Source organism: Dermacentor albipictus, chromosome 6 (genome assembly GCF_038994185.2).
Source record: "Dermacentor albipictus isolate Rhodes 1998 colony chromosome 6, USDA_Dalb.pri_finalv2, whole genome shotgun sequence".
Taxonomy (NCBI): Eukaryota; Metazoa; Arthropoda; class Arachnida; order Ixodida; family Ixodidae; genus Dermacentor; species Dermacentor albipictus.
The window spans coordinates 15311601-15338544 of record NC_091826.1 but is presented as its reverse complement, the minus strand read 5'-3'; the positions used below and the strand labels follow the sequence as shown (position 1 = coordinate 15338544).

Genomic DNA, 26944 nt, shown 5'->3' with positions numbered 1-26944 from the left:
GTGCACGCACACACGAATGCGTCGCTTAGAATAGGCACGTAGCCTGAAAGGCGAAGCAAGAAGACCGCGCGAACGTTGTTTACTTGAAGGTGTGGAGTGCTTGGAAAAGTGTGCACCGAAAGGGACGTCCGGCCGCGGGAACAACGTTGTTCGACGAGTGGTGTCGTTTTTTAAAGCGAACAAATTGTATCTTTTGCAGGGTGACAAAACGGGGTTTCGTTGCGGCGAAGAAGGGTGTCTTTAGTGAAAAGGCTTTGCAGGCCATTACCCAAAACTTTGTCCCACTTAAGAAAGGCGACGTCAGGGTAAAAACTAAATTTATGGATTTCTGCAAAAATCTCGAACTCGGGAAGCTTGCAAGGGACATAGAAAATACTAGAGGCAAGTGGTTGTCAATATATTTTACAGCTAAAACGCGCACAAACCGGAGACACCTTTGAGAACAAATTGTCAGCGAGACTGGTTGCTGGCAGTACAATGTAAGCTGATTCTTGCAGAAGCAATTGAAGTTACTGTCTGTAAATAATCCCTTCCAGACCAAGAAATTGGATGAAGTTGTGCAGTTCTTGCAAAAAAATGAAAATGTTGGCTATGCTTCTTCAATAGATATAAAATATTTATTCTATTCGGTACCACAATGCGAACTGCTCATTAGTGTGAAATGTTGCATTGAGGAAAACGGTGAGCTAGAGCTCCAGAATGCTGTCGGATTATCAGTGGGAAATTTCTTAACTCTTTTAGAGCTTTATCTGAAAGTTACATTTCTTGTTTTTAATGACCAACCGTTTTTACAACGGAACGGCGTATGTATCGATCGGGTCCTGTGTCGCCCCAGTCCTTTGTGACGTATTTTTAACTACGGTAGACCAGTCTTTAGATGACGTTTTTAAAGAGGGAAAGGTTTTAAAGGTTTTTAGATACGTCGACGACTTTTTAGCGTTTTTAGCATGTGACTCCTCCTACCTGGATACCGTTAATGGGGTTTTATGTGTTTTTAATTAATGTGGTCAAGGATTAAGATTTACCCACGAACTACGCCACAATAATCAGTTGCAGTTCCTTGATCATAACCTATAGTTCTGTGAACGTCATGTTTGTTGGATTTAACTTTCTCGGGCACAAAAAGAAATTTTGTCTTTCAAGTCGGAGCATTAAAAATTGTCGAAAGAGGCATAGCATCTTAATGCATGGAATCAGCACTCAATAAATTATGTGTGCATAAAATGTAGGTCAGTTTTGATTATAAGTTTCGCCGGCTTTCGGCAGCAGGGTTCCCTATGACGCTCTTGACGCTATAGCCGAGGGTCTGTTACAGAGGTTGAAAATAAGAAAGCCGAGTACGAGGTCGACGACAGAACGTGAAGCGTTCAGACCTGTGGTGGTGCCTTATATACATACGGTTTCCCCACAACCTTAAGAAGGTCGCAGATAGGCACGGCGTCCCTCTAGCTTTTTCTGCTCCGAACAAACTTACAAAACTGTGTGCCCGCACATGCGTTGATAACAGGCGAGGCTGCCAAATTAGGCATGGAATATCGTACGTTCCGTGTGCGATCGGAGTGGTTTATGCCCTACCACACCAGATAAGCAAACAGCAATGCTGACAGAGGTGCAAATCTTGTGTCCCATTTGAATTCTTGCCGCAATTGTGCACCGCGCTTTGATGAGACGTTGATTCTTGGGTCTCATCTTGGGTCTCATCATGATGAGACCTTGATTCATGTAGCAAATGCGATCACTACTAGAAGCTTATCACATAAAGAAAAAGCAGATAAACGTGTCAGTGATACATTCTTATCTCTTTACGCTGCAGAGTGTCAGTTTTTAAGTTCACATATCTGCCTGGTGTAAATGATGTGTTCATTTTGATTACGTTTGCGCATGTGTGGCCATGGTGTGTATATGTGTTCTGTGGCGGAAGAATAAAAGTAGTTGTTAGTAGCGCTTCTGTGTGTGTCCCTCTCATTTTGTGGAACTCCTGGTTTGCGCTATTCTCTTTCCCCTTTTAGTAGACCAGTAACATACCATGCGCCCTTTCAGTCGTTCATCTTCATCTCGCGCCCCTGCCATCCACCGACCGTTAGTCTACCCATTCTAGCGTCAAGGTTGTTTGTACTATTCCGGTGAAGAAGATTGATCGTCGGCATCAACCCATGGCCCTGCGAACGTTCACACCCGCAATCTCTAATGGGAACAGAGCAATTTACAAAGAAGAGAAATGTAGTTCTTTTCGTTGTACCTGTCTGAACCCACCGTTCGCCGGTAACGTGCGTTGAATTAATGAGGCGACGAAAAAGATGACTCCTCTAATCGGGCGTTTGTCCGTGACTAGACTGCGGCGTTTCGAGAGCACCCACAGCGGACGAAGCAGACACTTCAAAGGCCACTGCCAGACGCTACTGTGTGCACTGAAGTGGGTTACTCGACTGACTACTGCCCAAACAGCGCACAGATGTTTGTCCTTGCACGCCTCGTTGTTTTTGCGAAGTGCACTGGAGCGAGGAGCTCTCTGGACGTGGTGCACTTTCGGCACGTCGGTGCTTACGTTTCGTACTCGTCATACGATTATAATGATCTCATAAACGGACATATTGACGACATCATGGAAGTGCCCGAAATGCACTTTTCGATGCATTTCACCTCTGCTGGTATTGCTCCTCGAAATTGACCTGAATTTCAAGGAATTGTTTCCACTCACATTCACGATACCCCTGAAGCACTTATGCTAAAATATGTGAAAAGTTGTGCCTATACCACGATTCTACCATCCTGGTCTGGACGCTGTTCACTGTACCGCGCAGCAGAACTTAGCAGCGTTCTCAACGTCAGGAAAAGCTGCATTCTTTTATTCCCGGTGCCCCTGGACATTTCGTAAACGTTCCAATAAACTACGGATAACTATTCATAAAAGTGGTCAGCAATGAATGAACAAATTTCGTATGCTTCTGCTTTCAAAAGCATGGTCCCGTCGCCGCCGTAGCCTGTACTTTTTGCCTTGACCAGCATCGATCATCTCGTTTACATTTCTCCTGCGCGCATTCGGAGTGTCAACAGTTTTAATGAATGCCTGTAGTAGTGTATTGTTACCTTGAGAATAGGTAAAGAGCTATGAGGTGGCATTGTGCAACACGACCGAAGCCAAGCGAGTCGCCCCAATACGCTATCGTTACATCAGAGTGCGTGGCAGGTTTTAGTGCTCCCGCTCTGCAGACAGACGTTAGGATGGATAGTTGGGCGTGTTGGTTAAGCAACACCCCAACTATCGACCCTTACCTGGTAAAGGACTCTGCACAAGTAGTCGAGTACTTGTCAAGACAGAGAAAAGCAGAATTAGAGGCCTTTTCTGTAGATCTGAAATATCTATATTATAGCATGCCAAAAGCAGAATTGCTTCAATGCGTCCAGGAAGGCATTGACAGTTTCGGCTCCCTGGCTTTTCAGAACGAAACTGGTATTCCGGAAGACAAATTCTTGGCTATGCTAGAACATTACCTGGCTTCCACCTATATTGAATGGGACAGTCGTTTGTATACCTGCAAAAGAACGGCGTCTGCATAGGGTCGTGTTTAGCTCCGATCCTGAGTGACTTATTTTTAGCTCGTGCTGGCAGAACCATTTCTAGCAGTCTCGAGGGTAGTAGCGTAGTCAAAGTTTTTAGATTTGTTGACGACTTCCTAATTTTGGTAGATAAAAATTGCAGTGACGCCGACTTGGTCGTTAGTCAAACATTGACAACCTTCAGGCAGACTTTATCCCCCATTGAAGTGACCCACGAACTTTCGGTAGATTCCTCCATCAGGTTTTTAGATCTTAGATTGTTTTTAACAAGTAACCATGTCTGTTGGCAGTATGAACCTCGCGCTACTAAACCTCTGCTGCCTTTTAGTTCCTCTCATTCTAAGCTTGTTAAACGCAGCATTGCCAACATGTGCCTGCTGAATGTTTTTAAGAAGTCCTGTCCACATCGAGCTGAGGCGAGTTTTCTTAAGCAGATTGACCGCCTGGAAGAGGCAGGCTACCCGCAACCTGTTTTAGTGTCCGTAGCGGAAACAATACTGAAGAAGTCGCGAGTCCGCCAACCGGACCAGGAGTCACCCCGCGAAAAAGAAAAAGTTGCTGTCATACCTTACATACACTGCATGTCACATAATTTGAAAAAGATTGCAAAGCGAGCTAACGTAAATGTCGTGTTTTCTGCCCCGTGCAAGCTCTCTAAGCTATGTCGAATGACCAACCCTTATTCCCGCAAGGCACCGGCCTGTGCCACAAAGCACGAAAACAAATAGGTAGATTGTCAGGCAGGAGTTGTTTATGAGATTCCTTTAGATTGTGGAAAAAAGTACGTGGGCCAAACAGAGCAGTGCCTGAATGACAGGCTGAGGCAACACAATAACAAAGTGAACAATGGGAGGGAGGGCCACCTGGCAATTCATTGTAGAAATTGCAGATGTAAGCCAGACTTCCACGCCTGCGCTGTGGTTGCCAGAAGCCGTGACAAATGGGTTAGATTAATAATTGAGGCCAAAAGAATCATTGAAGCAGCTGATAGCTGCGTAAGTGTTGCATCCATATCACTGTCACGCAAAGAACTGCTTTACTTGAACGCGAATGCGCCCTGAGAAACTGTGATTGCGCTCGTAGTATAAATCGGTGAGGCGCCCTGTTTGTGTGTGTGTTTCTTCTTTGTCCTCCGTCATTTTAGCGCCTTCACTTCAGAAATTCTGCAGACAGAGTTACGACAACGCAGCCGAACAAATGCCCGCATGAATTAAAAACTACAGAGAACCAAACATTCTCGGTCAATAAACCGAGTCTGAGCGCTCACATGTTGTGCCCACAAAGCGAGGGAAAAAGCGAAGAGAATGACTTGACGGAGAGTGTGCTTGCCAAGGATGGTTGCGTTACGTAATCCTCCCACCTCGTTAATTTCTTTCCTCCACGATCGCAACCATGACCCACGAATTCCAAACAAAAGTATAGCATACTGGCCCAATTGTAGACAAGAGATGACTACTGAGGCGTCTCTATGTAAAATGAAGCTAAGGCAAGCACTGTTACAGCAAAGATACGAAACCAGCGTAAAAAAGACGCGATCAGAAGCGATAAAGGTGACGGGACAAACTCTGGTTTTGTATCTTCTTCACTCCTGTCCCAAAAAAGACTCATTGCGCTCTCATCATCTTTCTTCAGCTGGTTTCGTATGTTTAATAACGTGGCTTATCAGCAGGCGCTGAAACGCACTCTACGGAAATGATATAGTAGCAAAAAAAAAAGCATTAGAGGAACGAGCAGATTAAACACCTTACCTGTTTTAGTAGTTCTTTGCGGTACAAGTTCGGAGGCAGGACGCTACGAACGAGCTTTCTGCCAGGCTTAAATCTGCATAACACACGGTAGTGCACGTGAACGCAGTGAAATCTCACGAGTACATATCCCCAAATATTCTTTCTAGGGCTACTACGATAAGGCGATATGCAGACGCGATTTGGATTTCGACCGAGTAATTTTTGAGCTTGCAGTTAATTTCAAGTGTGAGGACACGCAGTAGCCACATTGCGAAGTGTCATTTTTTGAATACGCACACAAAAGAGCACAGAGGACAAGCATCCTAGGCTGCGTTTGTGATGGAACAGCCACGCAACATGTATGCTTGAGTTTTGCACTAAGAAGGAGCCAAAGACTAAAGTGTGTCATTGATAAACAGTGTTTTAACGCTCGTAAAAGTTGGAAAACTGAGGTATCCCGTTGGCCACCCCTCACCTTTTACATACTATGAGTGTCTACTACGAACATTAGGGCTGAAACGGAAAGCGGCATTGCCTCCTCGGTCTATTTACACTATAGCTTGGTCTTACCTATGACAAATACATTAATGTGCAGCTGGGGCAAGCCTTGTGATTTCTGAGGGTCACTCGTGGCGCTGGCAAACTCAGATTACTTACATGATGAGCGAACGGGCCACATTCGTACAGTTTGCACTGGACGTCAAAAATAGTTGTTCAGTTTGCACTTAAGTGCCGTCGTATTTAAGCACTATGCAGCCGACCGCAGAAAAACCACGCGTGTGTGAGCGTCCGCCGAGTGAAAGGGGATTTCTTGCCCCTATACCCGTATGCACGCCTAAGTGTATATCTAACGCCCACTCACTGCGGTCCATCACCCTTGCGTGCGAGCAGGAGGTGCAGGTGCGGCACTAACATGGCCACCTCGCGTTGCCTCCGCGGGTCGCCGAGCAGGTTGGACTCGGAGCGAGCCTTGGAGGGCATGATGTCGCTAGACGTCTGTATCGGTTGCACCAGGTCCCCAAGAAACCGTGGGCGCTTGCCACCTAGCCGACAGAATCATGGAGGGATACATCGATTGACCGTTAGAATGGAATACAGAATAGATATGTATCTATAGCGCTGAGCGGCAGAGCGGCGTGGCCACTTGAGGGACCACGTTGATTTAAGAATGAAATATGACGCAGTGCATATAGCATAGACGAACAAGTCGATTGTCCCGCTGTGGAAGACTTTAGATGAGGCGGCCGCAGCGAGAAGCTACACGACTTTCCTGTTCTGTCGCTTTGCCGGAAGCAGTACCGCTTTGTAAGGTAAACATTTGGACTAGTCGTACTGGAGTTGACCGAAAGAAAGGTCCACTTCTGCTTCAATTTTAAGCAAAGGCTCATACAGCTCCTTATGGTTATACAACACATGAGCCATTAGCACTTAACGTGGCCCTATTGAGCGGCTTACTGAGCACCTGTGTGTTTCACTCTGGGCATGTTCCAGGATCATCTGGTGCTAGCTCTGCAATTCTCTGAGGCCTTCGTAGCACGTACCGCTGCGCTAGAGCGGAGGCTAATAATCTGCTTTCAAAACTATGACTACGCATGCACGGGAAAGATAGGTCTGCACAGAACGTGTATTGCTAACCTGCAAACGCTGTCGCCAAGTCCCTGCCACAAGGGTCGTGATACTCCTCTATGCACTTTCGGTCAAGCCTGAAAGAGAAAGTGTCCTACCGTTCTAAATTCTTTTTCATCGGGAGGGGTCTCAATTTTGCCTAAGACACATCAATCTGTTTCTAAGAAAAGTGACTGCAGAAATGTTTGTCGTAACGTACAGTTGCCACGTTTTACTCTCTGACATTCAACGTCTATGTTAAGCTGCTACGCAACACAAATGAAGCCAGTTGTCATGACTCATCTGAAGTTATACGAACTATATTTAAAGAAGTACTGGGTCACTTGTTGTAGAAGCTGTTGAACAGCTGATTGAATTCGGCATTATTCGCACATCGTACGCAGGCGGGCTCACCCGCCCCGATATGCAACTCCTACAAGGCGACCTAACCCACCTGACCAAGACTTACATGAATAGCGCGTACGTCTTGCATTGTAACTTTCATCTTCAATAACAAAGGAAGCTCAAGAACGGATCGATTAAACGACCACAGTTATGCGGAAACCCTCATGATTGCGAAAGCTTCATGCAAGGAAGAATTGCCATTCTGCTACGAGTAACTGCAAGAAGCTACAAAGGGAGCTCTACATTTGTCTATTTGAAAAAAAAAAGCTAACTTCACACTCCAGAAAAGAATCATCCTGGACAGAAAATTCTGACCTTTTTTTAAGTGCGAAGTTCGCGTTCCTATAAGTAACAGAAACTTTCCCTTTGTTGCATTCTGCTATGCATTTAGGTGAACGAAAACGTCTCACTGCATGGAAGTGAGTAATCGCCGAGGACTAGAGCACCATGGGAAGGGGGTAAGCTTTTGAAGCGTCAATGTTTTCCAGACAGCGCTGACCAAAAAGTAATATAGTAACTCATATCAAATTCTTTGGTATATTTTATCTGGTTCTCCAGTTTATGGTCTTAGTATCCCCATTTTAACCTTTTATGCAGTGTATGCTATGAAACAGTAGAAGTGCAGCATTGGGGGGGGGGGGGGGGGGGTTCTTTTTTAGATCCTACAGATTTTTTAGAAAATTGCTTGTGGCGGGTAGCCCTATTCAATTTCTTGAACTGGGATACTCAATGAGGTGGAATCTTAACGAGAAATCAAAATGCGTAATCGATTACAAGTATCAAATTTCACTTATTACATTTTTTACAAATTCCTTTACGGTACATATCGCAGCTTACGAATTGTAGCCGGTGAGCTTGCAAGGCATATCGACTAGGAACCAAATCTAGGAATAGCACTGGTTGCGAGATATGCGCCGTCAAACTCGCGGTAAAAATGCACTGTTGTTCCGCTTACTTTTCATGCGTAAGCATTATTTGGCGAGCTCCCCAGCCCTGTCACGCGAAACGTCTAATATGAATCATATCTGCACAAAAATGCGTAATTTGCAAAGGTATTTAATCGTTATGATGGTGTAAATGTACATGATTGTTAGCTTTTAAGCGATAAGGAACAATTTAAATCAATAAAGTAAAATAGAAAGAGCATATCCATATAAATACATTAGGCTATTTAGAAGATGCATGGGGAAGCTTATACTTGTAGTACGGGTGGGCGAAATGAAATCTGGGGGTGGATCAACTTGAAATTTACAAGTGGCCGAACTTGATGTGGGTGGGCCAAGTTAAATTGCGCGGTGGGCCAACTTAAAATTTGGGGATGGGCCAACTTAAGATTTAAGGGCGGGTCAAATTGAAATTTGAACGTGGGCCAAGTTACAATCTGGGGGTGGGCCAACGGAAATTTGGGTGTGGGCCAACTTGAAATTGAGGTGTTGGCCAACTTGAGATTTTTGGGTGGCCCAATGTCCAATCGAACGCTGCCGAGCGTCCTTCGAGTTACGCACACCTTGCGGGCAAGCGAGCGCGTTGAGACGCTTGGTGCGTTTTCATTGGGCCTTACCGAGGCGCAGTCAGGACGCAGGCAATAGCTTGCGTGCACGTGGAACGCGCGCATAACACAGGCTTGCGAGAGCGACAGCGAGGGTGACATGGTAGCACGGCGATGCACTCTCCCCTCACGTAGGTCGGCGTTCCGGCTCAATCGGTACTAATGCATTGAAGGGGCTAGATGCGGCGAGAAATCTGACAATCTATTAAAGCCTAAGCACTCTTTGCCACCGGAAAGGCCGTGAATAGACGTGCATAAGCTTGGAAAAGCATGTAAGCAAAATTAAGCAAAAACGAAGACACAGCCGAGCCAAACAATGCTTACGTATTAGTGGACGGTTCTCAGAATTTCTGTAGCTTTTTAAGGAAACCGTCGTTTTATGCATTGGAGCACAAACGTAACTGGACCGCCAATGTAGTTCGTCGCCAGCTTTGGGAATGAATCTGTCGAAACTGGTGTCATCCTGAGAATTAATTTCGAGTGGATACGCCTTGCAAGCTCACCGGCTACCATTCGCAAATTGCAGTGTGTGCCATAAAGTACTTGATTAAGAAGTTAACGAGCGAGTTTTCGATAATTAGTTCCATCTTTTGGCGAATTCTAACTCAAGGACTAGAATTGTGATATTTGCCGGATGCATTTTTTAGAAAGTGTCTACGGTCATACCGCTCCGAATGTTACGTGCGATAGATACACCTCTCTTAGCTGCTTTATTGAGTTAGCTTCGCGGCGTTACAATCTCGCGGATTGGCACGCATGCGAGGTCACGCCTCCCTTCCCACCTGGCTTCTTCCAACTTCTCCTGCAGCATCCGCTCTTGTTTCTCCTTTATTTGAGCCTCGAGCTCTTTCAGGTAGGCCTCCTGCTTCGTGATTGCTCGCTCGCTGACAAGGCAGCACGAAGAGAGAGAGAGGGAGAGAGGTAGAGAAAATTTAAACAGTCCTGCAAATGATACAATTAGGAGTAGCAACAATGAATCGTAGGCGTTTTCTCAAACACCCCTTTGTGAGCAATGTCAGGTAACAGAGTGTTAGGAGTTGGTTCGTCCCAGCGGCTGCCACCACCGTTGAAAAGGGGGGTCTGCTATTTTGAGGGAGTCCTAGCTACTACTCGTACCTGGGCTGACGCTCCTCTGACTGAGTGCTTCCTTGCAACACGCGCTTGGGTTTATTGAAACACACTTTTAGGAGGCTTAATTTCTTTATTTACGAACATTTTAGCTACTTCCAGGACATTACTGGTACGTTCTTATTGCACACCTGAATCTTTTCTTTTTTAGAAAGAAATGCTTGATTCATCCGCGCAGTATGAGCAGTTGTGAGTGCGGCACTGCTTTCAGCCCGTTTCTTTCAGCGCTCGCATTTTTAAAAGCCATCTTGGACTTGGTGCTTGTATGTGTATAGCTGTAGGGTCAACAGCCGCTATAACGTGCAATCGCTTATTATACTTGATGATATCTCCGGTTGCGTGCACTTTTTGATACTGCTATATAGTAACGGTGGCATAGTCCGGTTTGGTTCTACTTTGCCATTTACCATTCCACTTAAGGCGGTTTATTGCAAAATAAATAAATAAATAAATAAATAAATAAATAAATAAATAAATAAATAAATAAATAAATAAATAAATAAATAAATACTTACCTCCCACCAGCACGTGTCTCCGACACCGCTACATGAAGAGAGAACCGGAGAGTTGGTGAGTCTTCGCAGTTATTGATTGATTGATTGATTGGTTATACAGCTACTAAGTTTTCTATTGTTTATACAAAGTGTGCATCAGGAAGGCAGTAGCCCCATAAGAGTTTCGCTTGCAAGCAAAAAGACATCGCGCCTATGCTTTCGCAACAGTGCGTTTGAAAATGGCGACCACAGAGCGTGACGTCTCGGTTGATTGCCACATATTTGACGGCGGACACTACTTTGCGCCGCGCAAACGTTTGTAGGTTCACCCAGCGACACCCAGGGCGCTCCCAGTAACACTCGGTGCTGTGAGGAAATCTCAGTTCAAAGCTCTTCCGCTGAGAGGAACCGAAACCGGAGAGAAACATCTGCCGTCAAGTTAGCCATTGCGTGATGGTGAATTTCATATTGGTATTCGAAATGGGAGGGCATACATGACGCAGAAACGCGGTAGATATCTTGATGTAGCTGCTGATTTAAAACCCACACTCAGGCAGGTAATATTTTATTTTTACCACTTGTTTGTAAAAAGCACTCTATTTAAGACCACAAGAACGAAATCGCAGCAAGGCATGTGAGATTGAAGGATTCCAACCTGTCAGGGACGCAGCCCCGGTGTCCAGCTGCGTTGGCTGCGATCCGCCTTTCCTGTAAACGAGACCAACGCGTTTCAGTTGCAATGTGTCTATATTTCCAGTTGCGCGACTTCTGTTTATTTCCACACCTGCAGGACAGCTCAACAATACATCGACAAACTTTACTGAACACCACCACGCATAGGAAGCAATCGGCTGACGCAAGGTATACTTGCAACTGGAGATCTCTGGGACCTGTCCCGACGATGACAGCAATCTTCTCATTTATATTGTCATATCGTACCGGTTTTGTTTGGCATGTCTAAACAAAGCGTAGTTTATTAATTTTTTTAATGGATCTTTTATATCATCTGTGGTCGGAAAGATGAGCTATTGCGGGCAGAGATACATCACTCAAATGCTTAGTTAGTAACACCTAATTTTTCATATTTTGCATTTTCACTCAGTGTGACCGATGTCTAAAAGGTTCGCACAGGGTCAACGCTGTTAAGTTTGTACAGATAACGCGTCAATACTTCTTTATTTTTCGTCCTCCTTCTCCTTATGCTGCAGCCCATCGTGGTTCTTTCGCGCCAGTTATTATGATGGCGCTGAAGCCTAGGTGACAGCTAACGCAGGTTTTCGATAATAATCAACGTATTCTTATCAACTGAACAAACGTCATACTTTGTCGTGCAGCAAAGCAACAAGGGAAAAAAGAGACAATAAAGAACGCGTGGGTGAGAGCTTCATACCTTATTTGTAGAGCGGAATCTTTCGGTTGCGAAGCACCCTTTAACCTGAAAAGGGTAATTAGAATTAAAATTATGCTTATGCAAACCAGAAAAAATAGTTACGTGGTGTTTGTATTTGAGCTGCTGGTAGATATAGGCGACCACTTGTTTTCAACAACGCGGATGTGAGCATAATTATGCCAAGAAGAAGATGATATTTACTGTTACACCAAATACACCCCGCCATTACACCGCGCGCATTCATTGCATAGAATGTTTTGTGTAACCTTTCTATATCGTTACATTCACTTTGTTGTGGGTTCTTCGTCTTTGTTTTTGTTAGAACCGATTATTTTCCTGTGCTACGCAGCCTTTAACAAAACGTATTAAATGCCACTTAGCAAAAATTAACCAGCGAAACACTGAAGAGGACATTAAATTGGGCAAGTTGGTATTGGTTCCCGACTTGTGGTTTATTACCCACGAGTCAGCGCTTATGTTGTGCCGCTCGCCTTCGTCCTCGTCTTCACTGCGCATCTATTATTAGCCATCAGTGTAGCCCTGTAGTGCGCAACCGTTCGTATATGACGAATTTTTGCTTCGTGCGGTGAGTGGAAGATAACAAACTCACGCAAGAACACGCAAGCCACGGTAATAGCTCGTATGTGTAGATTTCGCTGTCGTTTCCATCGTTTTAATGTCTGCCAAAGGGCCCGGAGCTTATAATCAGACGTTGTGCTTGGAACAGTACATAACCCAGTGAGTTACAGCTTAGTGAGCTGCACGTACGTGTCCGAGTTCGCTGTTGGAATGCAAGAGCAGTGAAGCGCGTGAACACACGAACGGCCAGTAGTCCGTTGGCTGGTCACTGGTAGAGCTGGTGGAGCTGATGGAGCTGTACCCATTGCACACGACCGATTTCGGTCGCGCAGGAAACTGGCCACCATTACCATTCACCTCCGAACGTGTGCGATATCAATAATATTTTCTTGGTTTGAAAATAGCAAGGCGGCTGGCACAGTGTACACTTCTCGACTTCATCCGGCGAGTCAGAGCTTGTGTAGACAAACCTACCATTTTTTTGTCAGTGGAAATGGGACGCTGGAACTGAATTTGCTGGAATGCACAGCGAGTGAGTACTAACTCCGGGAGTCTAGACAATGCCGCACCATAGTCAGTGACTTAAGTGTTTTCCTTTAAAGGGGCTTATAAACAGCAACTTTAGACCGTGATATCTCTTTGGTTAGCTTGGAATAGCTAATTCCTGGTAGGCAACCATTGCGGAAACCCTTCATTATAGTAGTCACGAGAGCACCAAGACAGCGCCTCCACGTTAACAATACAATGGTAAATGAGCTCGGACTGGCTAATAATTTTCGAAAACAATGTTTCCATTTCTGTGGGCGGAAAGAGATGCCTCCCTTAAAATTTGAATCTTAACTGCTTTATCGGTGATGTCACGAATTTTGTGGTATTTTTATATTTAATATTTTTTTTTGGTTATGCGCAAAACAACTCTCGAAAGGCGCTAGGTTGAGTGTACAGCTTTCCGGAATGATAGTGTGGTCCTGCTTTACCGGTAAAAGAATACTGAGCGTGGTCTAAGCAGATGCTGCTAAATAACGTGGCGTCGCTGCTACTGCTATATGCGAGGTGACCACCATGAAGCCTTCTGCTTTTGTATACCTTCTGGAAAACCAAGCACCCACTAATTACAGCAGCGACTTTTCCTTTGTAGTTAAGGAGTGTAATTTACAAACCAATCTGCACTCGACATTCCCTTTCAAATATGTTTCTTAAAGGAATATGCGCGTGTATACAACCTGCTGGTGGTCTTACGGTCCGTCAGTGTCCAGTACCAGGACACTGGTCATTAATCTATTTTGGTTAGAGAAGTTAACGCCCATAAGAAAAACCGACACGTAATCACGTAGGTACCCCTTTGATTCTTCCATTGCAGGCACGAGAAACTAATTTCAACTTTGCCTAGCAACGAATCGGAACTGAGCGTCTACTATCTGAAAATAATTCGGGGGAAGGTTCGCGCGTAATCGCTAGAAGCTCTCCTGGCTGTGAACAAAAAATGGCGAACATGAATTTCATCAGAAACCTAATTAACGCATCTTTGTCTTGTTAACACTGTTTGAAGAAGACATGCATGATGATTGATCTTACCCCCTGTCCAAACTCTGACTTCTTTCCCACTGAGCGGGCACTGCAGATATGTACGGGAGGGAAAGAGATAAAGAAGAAGCAAGGTTATATGCAACGCCTTCACGCACGGACACGTTTCGTGTTCAACGTTTCTATAAAGCGTTTAGCACTGCTTATTTAATCGTAACCAGCTGCAGTCACGAGTTCACGCACATTAGGCATTTTCCAATGTCTAATGTTATTTTACGGACTGAACAATATGGGTACTCGTAACTGAAATTGAGGAAGGGTGCTGAAAGCATCGCAGGGCACGGTGTGTACTTCTTCAAGACTGTGGACGGCCTTCTTTGTTCATAACAAACCGCTCACCAAGATGCTCGCCTTTGTATCTTGATGCAGTAATTTAAGCATGTTGGACAATTTTGTACAGCTGTAATATGGACAAGCATGCAAAAATAGGGTACATCACCCGCAGATTCTTTTCTCTATCGAAGTAATGGGCAGTCGCAATGCTTTGAAGATCTATCAACTAGGGGCGGACAACTCCTCTAGTCACGTTTGTCGTTACTAAGGTTTGTCTTCAAGACCACCGATATGTTGGCATGTGCTGAAGTAACGCCGAAATTCGGGAAATTCATTGGCTAGAAAATCATTACGATGCTGTGCTTAGTATGTTTCATACCATGATTTCCAGCTTCAGTGTCTGCGTGACCAGGTGATTGTCCTCTGCTCCTAAAAACAGGAAATAAAGAGCAGCCTTGGCATGACTAGGCGTTTGCGACGTTTGGTTGGCTGCATGCAACGTTCTCTGTTAGCACTGTAGAGAAGTTGGCATTCTGTAAAAGATGAATAATCCGTCAAGGCTGCGCAAATGTGTCTGTAATACCATCAGCAAGGTACCAGAGCTTGCGGCAGTAAGCATTGACATTATCTTTCAGAAAGTTTCCAAGTCGAAGCGCCATATGATCAAACCTGTCTTGGTATAGCACACTGGAACCTCTTTGAATTTTACATCATCCAAATCATCGGGAGAACTACTTCAGGATTGCCTGAGGATCGGAGCGGCGGTCGTGCTACACAATCTTAGAAACGTGTAGGCAGTAGGCCTTGTCACAAGCAATACAGGATCGATACCTTTTACAAAAGTTGCATGCTCGAGAGACGATGAGTATGCCTGTACTGTCATAATTACGGATTACGCGTATGCATATTGAAAGCAGGCTACGGCTCTACGAAACGAGGCTAGCATTTAACTTGGTTGTACTCCGTTATTTACTGTCGACCGAACTGTTGACATAATACACGATGAACAGGGACGCTACATAATTGTTTCGTCTGCGTAGGTTTTGTATAGTTTCTGTTCATTCGTACATGTCAGCAGCGCAGTCGCCAGGAGCCTGCACATAAGGATGAACGCATTTACGCCGTACCTTGATATGCAGGCAGTCAACGCCGCTCTGGTGGCAGGTTTCTGGACTTCGGACATCACTTCCTGAGGCAGGAGACAAGCATACGACTTCCTTTGCGCGCTTGTCGACGTGCACGGCTTTAAAATCTCACCAAGTGATTACAAGCACGCGAATTTCAGTAATCCCTTCAACTGTGTGGATACGTATAACGGTCTTTTTTGTTGTATTTGGAGAACGACATTTCATACGTGCACGGGCAGCTTGACTCATACTAGTTGAACTAATGGTGCCAAAAGAGAATTCTCGTAAACGAACAAAACAACACAGATGGCCTGTGCTGCGCCACTGCTTTGAGCATGTGCACTTGATACGCGAAATCGTGTCGACAAATTGTAGGCTTATCTCGCAACGTTGGCAACTCGTATAGTCTCAATTATATTGTTATTTCGCAAGCTTGACTTCCTTTTCCTTACAATCAAAACTGCGAAACAGGAGCAATAGGTGTTCCCCATACTGTGCTGTCAGCTCAATTTTCTTAAGTTGCCGGAAGGAAATGCAACTTTCGAAAATATACTGCTTGAACATAACGACGAAGGTGACTGCTACAATACAAGTGAGGTAGTGGGGTGCAAGGATTTTCCAAATGATACAGTGATGGTGTAGTGACGTGACGTAGTGATGAGGTGCAGTGCCGACTATCTCCAGGTGTGGTGGACCGTGCGCAAAGGAGTCCGAGTGCGTCGTGCCAGGTGACTCACCTTCAAACTACTCACCTGCAAAACAAGAAAAGGGACCGAACGCGAGAACTCAAACGTGTGAACATGGGTGCTGCTTCCAATAGAAAGAACCGAACACATCCTACTGGTGTGAATAATTGCAGTTGCATAAATCTTCAATTATTATTTAGCTGTAATCTGGACATCGTTAGTTACATGCCTCTCTCTATATATGACAAGGGCGTGAACGCAAATAAATGTACAAATGTGAAGAATAGGTAAGGTTTTGTGTTTTTTTTTTACGACAGAAACGGTTAAACGTATAAAAATGAAGCACAAAAGTGGAGTGCATTCAGTAAAAATCTTGGGACACTGCTCAGCGAAAATGTTCCCGCGACGCATTTTACAGGCGAATATAAGCTCACATCAAATGTCTGGAACCTATAAAGCGCGAAGGAACGCTTAACGCATTTTTAATAGTAGGCGAGTGTCGATGGCAGCTTACTGCCTGCTTCATAAAACAATAAGTGGACAATGTAGCATGCGCCTATTGCCAAAAAATGGAAGTGCTTTCTATGAGCGTGATTTCGTTTGGGCCTAGTGGCTAATCTTCGTATCGAGAGAATGCGCAAATAACTTGTTTTCTACAGTCTTTCATCAGACGGTGACGTTTTTCGATTCATCATGGACAAACCGTGCTTTAAAGGTCGGTGCCGAACAACAATTAATACACGCGTGTATGAAATCAAAGCGCGAATGATATCAACAGCTTACTCTGTAGGAATGTTGAGAAGTTGAGGACAAAAGATTTTGGACCACGGCTTGCACGATAAAATATATATTACTTCGCGTCCTGGGCGTGCAGCCGGTTCACTGACGGTTGAAGTACGGTGTTTGCGCACTGATGCTTAGGCTGCAGTTCTAAACTGAAGGTGGTAAGTTTGCACCGTTAGCAAACTTATTCTTACCCGCCGTGATTGCTTAGTGGCTATGGTGCTGGGCTGCTAAGCGCGAGGTCGCAGGATCACATACCGGCCACGGCGGCCGCATATATATGGGGGCGAAATGCGAAAACACTCGTGTATTTTGCACGTTAAAGAAACCCCAGGTGGTCCAAAGGTTACGAGTGCTCTGCTACGGCGTGCTTCATAATTGGATCGTGTCTTTTTTTCACGTAAAATGCCATAATATAATTTTGTTAGAAAACTTATTTTTCTATTCTCAGAATCTGTGTTTCGCAAAAAGTTTTCTCCCCAAGTGAACGTCTCGGTAACAGATGCCACTCGGTATTTTCAAGAACAACAGCCTTCGAGCATGCGAACACGTGCCGGGCGTGCTTCCAGAAAAGCAAGAAAGCAAATGGGCATGCGCAACAGAGTGTGAACCCAAGCTTACTAGTTTGGCGAACTCTTCCCTTTCCTCCTTGAGCTTGGCGGTTTCTTCTTTCAGCGTGGCCACCACAGCCAGCTCGCCGTTTTTCGTGCCGTTGCACAGCCTGCGTGAACGGGGCTGCGCGTTAGCTTCGCTTAACCGCGCGCTGTGTTACTGCGTTTCTTCAATGGCCTCGGAAATGTAACGTTTTGAAAAAAAAAAAAATTGGGGCACCGAAGAATGAATAAGGTCCATCAATCTTTTGCTAGCGTCTGCCATGATCAAATAGTAGAAACAATAAAGGTCAACTTTAGCTTCGGTAAACTGTGTGCAATGCGTCCCATAGGTAGGTTTTTTTCAATGCTTTCGGATAAGTGATGTCTTGTAGAAAGTATTTGTTTAGCCAAGAGTGAATGAAGGGTAACCGATCACTTGCAAGAGTCTGTCGTGACCAAAGTGCATGCCATTCAATCATCGTCAGCTTAATTTTCTAGTTGCTTCGTGGTCCAGAATTACTGATAACGTGATTTCTTACTTTTTTACAACGCACTATTTCGCTGATGGCTCGCACGTGACATGATACAAAGCAATGCACCCATCACTTTCACACACAAGTTTGTGTGATTGTGTGACTGTGTGATTAGCATGCCTGCATTTTGTTTCTTCTCTGTTTTTTGACGCTCAAAGCAAACCCTGTTTTTCACACTGATGGCTCACCATGGCTCACTTACTTGTTCATTCGTTCACTCACTCGCTCGTTCACTCACTCACTCACTCACTCACTCACTCACTCACTCACTCACTCACTCACTCACTCACTCACTCACTCACTCACTCACTCACTCACTCACTCACTCACTCACTCACTCACTCACTCACTCACTCACTCACTCACTCACTCACTCACTCACTCACTCACTCACTCACTCACTCACTCACTCACTCACTCACTCACTCACTCACTCACTCACTCCCTCACTCACTCACTCACTCACTCACTCACTCACTCACTCACTCACTCACTCACTCACTCACTCACTCACTCACTCACTCACTCACTCACTCACTCACTCACTTTCCAGTTTCAGGGCCCAAGTTCGCGAATTTGTTCGCAATGTAACACTTTGGAAACAATTGGCGAGCAATTTAAGCTCTACCATGCGACCGACGGCCAGATTTAGCTGCATGAGTCAAGCTGACACCGGCTATCATTGCGGACAACGATAGGCGATGGTTTAGTGAGTTGCGTAGATGACTCTGGGAAAGCAACAAGGGAGCAGGAAATTGTCATTAAGCGGCACATTACTGAGGCGTCGTCATCAATTAAGGCTACGTTTTTATTAAGATAACTAGCAGGACAGTTAGGAGCCTATAAGTGGCACCGGCTGCTTCTCGATCGGCACATGACAAACAAAATTAAATTGCAAAAAGCACCAAAATACACCGGATACAATCAAAGAGCACCAACAAATACGACGCTCTGCACACGAGCCCATGAGGTTACCTAAGCTTTTTCGATCTACAATATGTGATCTGACAGATGAAAGTGTTTCATTGTATACAGACAGCTGGGAGATATTTCGTATAGTCGCTAACAGTCAGCGTACCGGCTTTATGAAACACAGGGATGTGTGAGGAACTTCTCTGGGAATCATATACGTGGTCTCTCCGATCTGCCCGGAACTGACCTGAGGTGCTGCGTACACCAACTTTGGCTTTGGGCAGTTCTGCGCATTCCGGGATGACCAATCGAAGAGACCCAAAACCTCAGTTGCTCTGGCTACAACGCTAGCCTCCTCAACGCTTCACGTGAAAACGTCACGTCGAGTCGGCTTGTCGGGCCGAAAACCGGTCGCCGAGTACACGCTAGCGGGTCGTGTCGACTGAGAGTCAAGGAGTTCGGTCAACGCGCCTGTAAAGGGTGGCTTGACTCTCCTAACCCACTTGGTAAGATGCATGTTAACGCGGTCAGGTCGGGACGGATTAAGTCGACTTCTGATTCTACGCGCTCCCGTCAAGTTCATGTAAACGAAGCTAGAGTGTCCGATCTTCGACAAAAAACATTTGAAACAAATATTTGCACGGGCGAGCGAGCCTCCTAGTCGGGCCACTTATAGTACGTCCTCTGCGAAGCTTGCGTTGACCCCAAGTCTCCTAAGTAGAGATGGATTACGCTGGGGACTACCCTTGTTTTTGGAGACGCATGGCTGTGTACCTGTTGAAAGAGAGCTGATTACATGTGGAGAGAGCCTCCAGCTTTGCACAAGGACCTCTCATGTACTGAGCCTTCTTTATTGACCTGATAGTTGGTGTTGGCGCACAAATACGGCACCGGCCACTTCTCGGCTCTTGAGCAGGACTTACATTTGCATATAGCTCTTTTACAAAGAAGAGCAGAAGAACGCAACAGTCAGAACACCACCACGACGTTCCAAAGAAACGTTCGAAGCAACAATGCGAACATTTCTGTATTTGTGACCAACCGTGAACGTCGTCCCTCTTTGTCGTTTTTGGCGCCTGCGGCCGACGATTGCCCGTCGATGGCTGGTAGAATAGATGCCGCGTTGTGACCGTCGGCGTTGACCATGTCGTCTGCTCTCGACTGCCCTCTGGAAGCAGCGCTGGTGCGGTGGTCACTCTGTTCTGTAGGCAGTGTCTGCGTGGACTCGTTTTGTGCCGCCGTTGGCCTGAGGTGTTCCAGCTGCGACGTCGCTCGCCTGCAGTGTTTACGTCTTCTGAGCCGTTTAGCTTCCTCCTCGGCCTCTTTCTTGAAAAATAGAACACATCGAACACAATGTTTTACAGACCAATCACTCTTCGTGCACGTTTTTGTTTCCGCGAGAAAAGTAAATGGTATTGCAATAAAATTGGGAAGATAGATTAAGAAAACTTTGTCGTACAAAACAAAGGTAAGATGATTCGATAGCAACTAAATATATTTTATGTGGTTGAAACATATGACAACTACCTTAGAATAGCTATACCCTTGAAAAAAAATACACATTCCTAAATAGAAAATAATTCTCACGAGAAGCATGAGCATGCAGGAATTATTATGTTGCTCCCTCTTTGTGTACGCGTTAGGAACTGTCGGGAAGTCTTCCTGACAGATTTTACTTAGGGACCTTCTATTGTCAGCTATTCCCGAACTAATGTGTATTTAAGCACGGATTAAACAATCTTCACTTGATATCAAAGCATTTCTAAATAATTCTACGTGCAACAAAGGGAACGACTGTGGCGTGTTAATTGTACGTGGTACCTCAAAGCTCCAGTAGTTACTGCGAGAATTTGTCATTATATTTCAGCGAAGCTGTTTATGGCTAGGATCTGGCGGATCTCGTCTCCGTGGACATAGACCAACATTTTTTCATACGTGGGCGGATACTGAAGATAGTACAATGTCGGGCCGACCCGCGGCGGAGGTGAAGGAGGCGTTAGGCACTCCCCGTAAGTGGGCCAATCCGGAAGATAGTGCAATGCCGCACCGACCCGCGGCGGAGGTACAGTTCGCCATTAACGGGCCCGTATTCACAGCTTCGCTGGTCATCCCTCTTCACAGAGTGGAAGAGCACTGAATTTTTCGTTCAGCATTGCCTTCTCATAATTCGGGATCGTCATTTTTTTACCATAACACCCAATTTTCTCGCAAGAATATATTTCTGCGGAGCGAAACAAATTTATTTGTTTCACTCTACCAGCCGCGCAACACAATGCACCGAGACACTGGTGCATGCCTTACCCTCGTGAGGAAGTCGTTGTACTCGCGACGTCGCTCCATGGCTAGCCGCAGCCGGCGTTCGTAGTCGTCCCTGATGGGCAGGCTGACGGGCTCCACGGGGCTCCCCGTGCGCCCAGCAGTACCGACACCGCCATGCGGCCCCTGTGGCGCAGCCTCGGACGCCTTCTGCGGTCAAGGCGCGGTGCATTGTCGCTTGGCGGTACAGTTGCCCGTTTCAAAACATAGAGCCTGCTCCGGAAACAGAGACCGGGGCAACGACGAAGAAGGTAGCGCGACGAGCATTAAACTTGCGGCTGCTAGTTGTAGCTCCAGCAGTAAAGCTTGTAGTGCCCTCCGAAGAAGAATAAGTAGTTTAATTATTGGAAAATGTAGAGAGGTCAGCCGGAAAATGGAGCATCTGGCCTGCTGCTCCACGTAAGGGAAGGAGAAGAAAAAGGGTCACAATGGGGGATGATAATGGGAGGAACGCGGTGAAGGACACATTGCGTAAATGTTATCACAAGTGCGAGTCCAGGCCCGTGTCGCCTAAGAAACGTGAAAGTACACGCATTGTCTCTATCGTCTTCCAACTTTGTGGCCATGCGCCTAGCAAGCGGTCCTCCGACAGTGGTCTATTGTATAAATGCCTCAAGGTAGCTGCCATTGTTCGTCTTTCGCGCGCATACTCAGGGCACACCACGAGCACATGGTCTGTGTTTCTCATAATGCTACCCAGAAAGAAGAACTTGGCGCCACCGTCTATAAGCGAGCTTACTAACGGGTGCTTTGGCACAATGGGAATGCCGGGATGTGGGTGTGAGAGTCGGTCGTCGAACGCGGCTTGGCTTAAGATGTAGCAATTCCCGCGCGAATAATGCTTTCTTCAAATTAAATCATTGTGTAAATTCTTTGTTTGCCGTTAATACAAATTTCGTTATTGTTCACTCAGATTTAATGCGAGTAAGTGAAAGACAGGAAAAAACACGTGATTGAAACTGACACATAGCGAGCGCACATCTTGCAGTTTTTCTTCCAACTTCAGTGGCCGGCTGTACTGTTCAAGTTTCCCATAATTGCACAGCCCATCACGAGTTGTTATAAAAAATATGATTTTGAATAATAATAATAATAATAATAATAATAATAATAATAATAATAATAATAATAATAATAATAATAATAATAATAATAATAATAATAATAATAATAATAATAATAATAATAATAATAATAATAAAGAAAAAGTTGCATTTCACGCGTCCTTTTTAATAAAAACAACCATCGTGACAGACGGAACGCTACTAGTCAAACGCGGCCTCACGGTCTCTTGGCACTCCGATAAGGATGGCGGTCCGAAGCCACGACAACTCGGTATTTCTATGCTTATAACAGCAAGGCAGCACCATTTTCCCCTCTAAGTTATTATAAGAAACATTATGGTAGCACACCAAAAAAATTCGCACATTTTCACAGGGGGCAATAGTAACGCAGCAAGCACGTAAAATATATCACCTAAATGTAAATGAGATGTAAAAGAAAAGCGACTGTCACGAAAGCGCATGCAAATAATAACTAGAAAATAAATACCATCACAAGCAAAAAAAAAAGAGAACTGAAAAAGAGAGAGATCTGGCAGTACCCCAGCCACGATGGTCGAGAGTAATGCTGTGAGCATTGCGAAATGTAGCTACGCCCTACATTGCCACTGCCGAAACGCGTCATGTATGAGGCGCGTACTGCAGCCGGACTCCTCTCTTGCGCTTCCCTCTGGACGCGCGGCACCATAAAGAGACGCCGCCACAAAGTCCCAGCGTGCATGTGAAAACATACTGAGACATGATATATATGGCGCGGGTTCGATTCCTCCCAGCACCGGGCAAATTTTAAAAGGTGTTTTATTTCGTCGCCGAATAGTCCCGAGTGGGATTTTCCGACCGGCCGTACTCGGTTGTAGAAGGGGGGAGGGGGCGGCGCTCACTGATCACTCTCCACCGCCAGGTACTTTTCGACCAGTCTAGCCATCATCTCCTCTTCGGAAGATTCTTTCTGGGCAGTGTGTAAAATTTTCTTCTACTCTTTCCCTGGCTTTCTCGAGCAGGGCTTTAACTCTGGCTCACCTTCTGCTCACGTTGTGTTCGGTCCAGACGTGGGAACGACCCGCTTCGGGCTAGGAAACTAGCGCGATTTGAAAAATCTGAATAACGTTTTTCGTACCATACCATCATACCGAAGAGCAGTACATCCTGAGTTAGCGTCGAAGATGCTCATTGAAGAGCGGCACATAGATAGATAGATAGATAGATAGATAGATAGATAGATAGATAGATAGATAGATAGATAGATAGATAGATAGATAGATAGATAGATAGATAGATAGATAGATAGATAGATAGATAGATAGATAGATCAGAAAGTGCGGGAAGTATCATGAGAATGCTAATCACATTAAAAAGAAGGTACTGCGGTAACGGTTATGAGCGGCTTGAGTGCTTTTCTGCTGTGCCTTCTGACGCGTAGTGCCACAGTGACTTCTAGTGTAGCGAGTGCGGCTTGCTTCATCAGGTATAAGCCTCCGAGATCTCTGGCGTCGAACAACGCTAGGATACTTTGGAGGAGACGTTGCTGCCTATAGTATAATTCGATGCTTTAAAGGCCACATAATTACATTCATTGTTGAATGCTCGTCTCGCAGGCGGCCACTTATAGACGCGAGGAAGCACGAAAAACGTACAGCGCATAACACTTGCGTAGGACACCAACTAAAATGAAATTGAATGCAATATATGCATTTTAACATAGAGGAAGCATGAAATAATCAGTATTTTAAGCGGAAGTATACTTACTTGCTTCGTAAAGGCGTGACGTCGCGCCTCTTTTAGCGCACCGAAGTTGCTTAGCGAAGGATAGGAGAAGAATTTGCGTACCATAAATTTGTGTTAACGAGTAGGGCTTGTGACGTGGCGGCGATGCTAGAAAGATTTGACTCCTAGTATGCGTGTTATACCGGCGTCACACGTTCACTTCTGATCGCGATCGGAGCCGATCAGGATTAAGGTCGATCCGGATCTGTGTGCGGCTGCACGGTCACCGTCGGATCGCGATCCATGAATCGCTATCATGTTTCTTGATGTCCGAGTGCAAACTGAAGTATACGCCCTGTAGCGCAGTATATTGAAAATGCTAAAAACAACAAATGAAGGCAGCTAAAAAAGCATTTGAAAAGCTTTTAACATCAATACTAATCTGTAAAATTGATATATTCTCCAAATTTAACCATATTTTGCAAATCCGCATATGTAACCAAGGCATTGTGCAGTTCTCGGAGTCGCAGACGATCAGTAGACGATAATAACTCGATCCGGATCGTTGGACCGTGTAGCAGCGGCCATTGTTGATCGTGATCAAGAAATCCGACCTGGATCAGCCGCGGTCGCTATCAGTAGTACACGTGTGACACCGGTATTACCACAAGTTTTACCAGGTGGTACGTAGACGGGAACAACGCTCTTGGCGGCATCTTGTGAAGCTGAAGTGGTGAATATAACGCTTTCTAAATCATTATGTGAAAAAAAAGGAAAGAAAACGATCAAAAGTACCTTCAACAACGCTGTCCTGCGGAAGCCACTCGAAGACATCGCATAGATTTCTGCAGTAGTAGTTCCAAGCATATTAGTTCGCCACAGCGTGGAAAAATGTGGCCACCATCGCTGTTATTGACGTCTATACGTACGTCAGAGGTGTCACCGGCATAGTGCGTCAGCCTGAAGTATGCCGTAATTGCAATGCTATAACCGTTATAACAAGTATATATACAACTAGTGGGCAACGGTAGCAGACAAGGAGTGCGTGGATATTCAAACTCACATGTGTCATGAATAAGTCCTCATGCTTGAAGGTTCACGTCTTCACAGAAGCCGTCCTCGATAACCTGTAGAAAACGTCATAAACAACAAGTTTAACAAGAGTGGTGAAGGTAGGATTTCAACTACGCTGCAGTGAAACATCTGTTGTTACTTCCCGACCCAGTGGCTAAGGCGGTGGTGCTCCGCTGCTGAGTACAAGGTCGCGGGTTCTACGGGTTCAGTGCCAGCATCACCATTCCATTTTTCTTATGTTGTTCACGTATATGGCTTGTCTGTTTAGTGCTAAGCGGTATTACTGGTTCGTTCGTGACCTTTTCCAGTCATGTTACTCCTAAAAATCTACCCTAACATTAGTAGAATCCACCATGGGTACATGGATCTTTCTACCCGTTCGTGAGCACAAATGAGGGGACAAAGCGCATGGCGGCTCGTTCTATTGTTTTACTGCGAAGCATTAAATAGGAAGCTCTCAACAAGGTGACGCAAAGTCATTTTCAGTTATTAGGTCCACCTATAAGAATCAAATTTCCTCTTATAAATCCGGCAATATAATGTTACAATATTAAATTAGACCTACTATAATTTCTATAATATCTGGAAATTTGAGGATATATACAGCAGTTAATTAATGAAATATGAAATAAAACTCATAATCTCGTAATAAGGACGGGATATCGGTTTTGTAGGGTGAGTGAAGTGATGAGGCAACTTAGGAGTTTTAAAGTAGCCAGTTTGTATTATCTATGTAGCAAGGGTTCATTTAGGGTGATTCACGCGACCACACGATAATTTGTGGGTCCTGGTTCCTCTAGGCTCGAAGGCCACGTCATCGGTACTAAGTCCGAAACTCCGCCCCTTTCGCGCGCTAGAGGAGTATATGGCCCGCTTTCATTGGTTAGACAATCGGAGAAGGAGAAGGGCAGCAACAGAAGGCTATATCTACCCGGGCCCCGTTCGCCATTCTCCACAACTGCTGCTGCTCTTGGACTGCAAACATGCCTCGGCCAAAGAAGGAATGCTTCGCATCACGATAATACCCCATAAGGAAGCTTCGGTCGATATTTATGCGTGTTTCAGTTGCGTTGCGTGTTAACTAGACAGCATCTCTTTAGACCAGTTGGTTGCTTTACAATCGTAAGTAATTAATATCATTCCGCGATTTACCGCGCTTAAATACGTGACGAGACTTTTGTGTATGCGTGTGGCCAAGCCTGGGCATTTTTGCAGCGAAGCTGTTAAGGGCTACTTCCCCCAGGATCGTGTCCTTGTGTAGACACAAAATCCCGAAGTGTAATGCCGGGCCGACCCACGGCGGAGGCGCAGTTCGCCATTAAGGTGCCCACATACACAGCTTGGCCGGTTATCCTTCTTCACAGAGTGGAAGGGCACTGAGTTTTTTTGTGTGCATGCACTACTGACTGTATTTAAATAGGTCTTGTATATATTGCCGTGAGCTGCTGCTATAAAGAAACTATATTTGTTTCTTGTGCTACGAAAGTGGGCCATCGAGCGGGAAATGTTCGTATCTTAAATGAGACTAATTCTTTCCACACACCAAATTTATGGTTGTAAATGAGCTTCAGAATATTTACAACAATAGTCCAGAAGGTGGTTCCTAACCAGGAGGATGAAGTAGCCAAATGTGCGTAAAATACATTATCGCTATGCTAGTTCAACTGGCCCAATGGCGGCGGACGTAGACATTGGCGCCAGATTTCCCCGTAGTATACATAGCATGGAACCTTATGATGTCAAACCTACAATGCACAACGGCAGGACGAAAGTAGAAAGTACACCTGCCTGTGCTTGTGAAGGTGCACCTTGGACATTTTCAGTTTGTCCTTGTTCGCTGTGGATTTACCACGTTTGAACTAC

The 26944-nt window shown here is 45.2% G+C and overlaps 1 protein-coding gene across 4 annotated transcripts in view; it reads right to left on the bottom strand.

The window, feature by feature from the left end:
• The window catches only part of LOC139046793 (trichohyalin-like), a 44143-nt gene that overhangs the window by 7590 nt on the left and 9609 nt on the right, over positions 1-26944 (bottom strand). For 2 of the 4 annotated variants that reach the window (XM_070520693.1, XM_070520695.1), the window contains exons 2-16: positions 25071-25134; positions 21228-21392; positions 19969-20252; positions 17510-17609; positions 16157-16171; positions 15420-15481; positions 14672-14721; positions 14011-14050; positions 11857-11901; positions 11122-11174; positions 10488-10515; positions 9627-9728; positions 6921-6988; positions 6148-6328; positions 5307-5379 (exon numbers count right to left, since the gene is read on the bottom strand). In XM_070520693.1, the coding sequence (XP_070376794.1) occupies positions 5307-5379; positions 6148-6328; positions 6921-6988; positions 9627-9728; positions 10488-10515; positions 11122-11174; positions 11857-11901; positions 14011-14050; positions 14672-14721; positions 15420-15481; positions 16157-16171; positions 17510-17609; positions 19969-20252; positions 21228-21392; positions 25071-25079 (1275 nt within the window). In that variant the 5' untranslated portion in view covers positions 25080-25134. The remainder of the gene's footprint in view (positions 1-5306; positions 5380-6147; positions 6329-6920; positions 6989-9626; positions 9729-10487; positions 10516-11121; positions 11175-11856; positions 11902-14010; positions 14051-14671; positions 14722-15419; positions 15482-16156; positions 16172-17509; positions 17610-19968; positions 20253-21227; positions 21393-25070; positions 25135-26944) is intronic. The other 2 variants (XM_070520694.1, XM_070520696.1) reach the window with 2 other exon arrangements.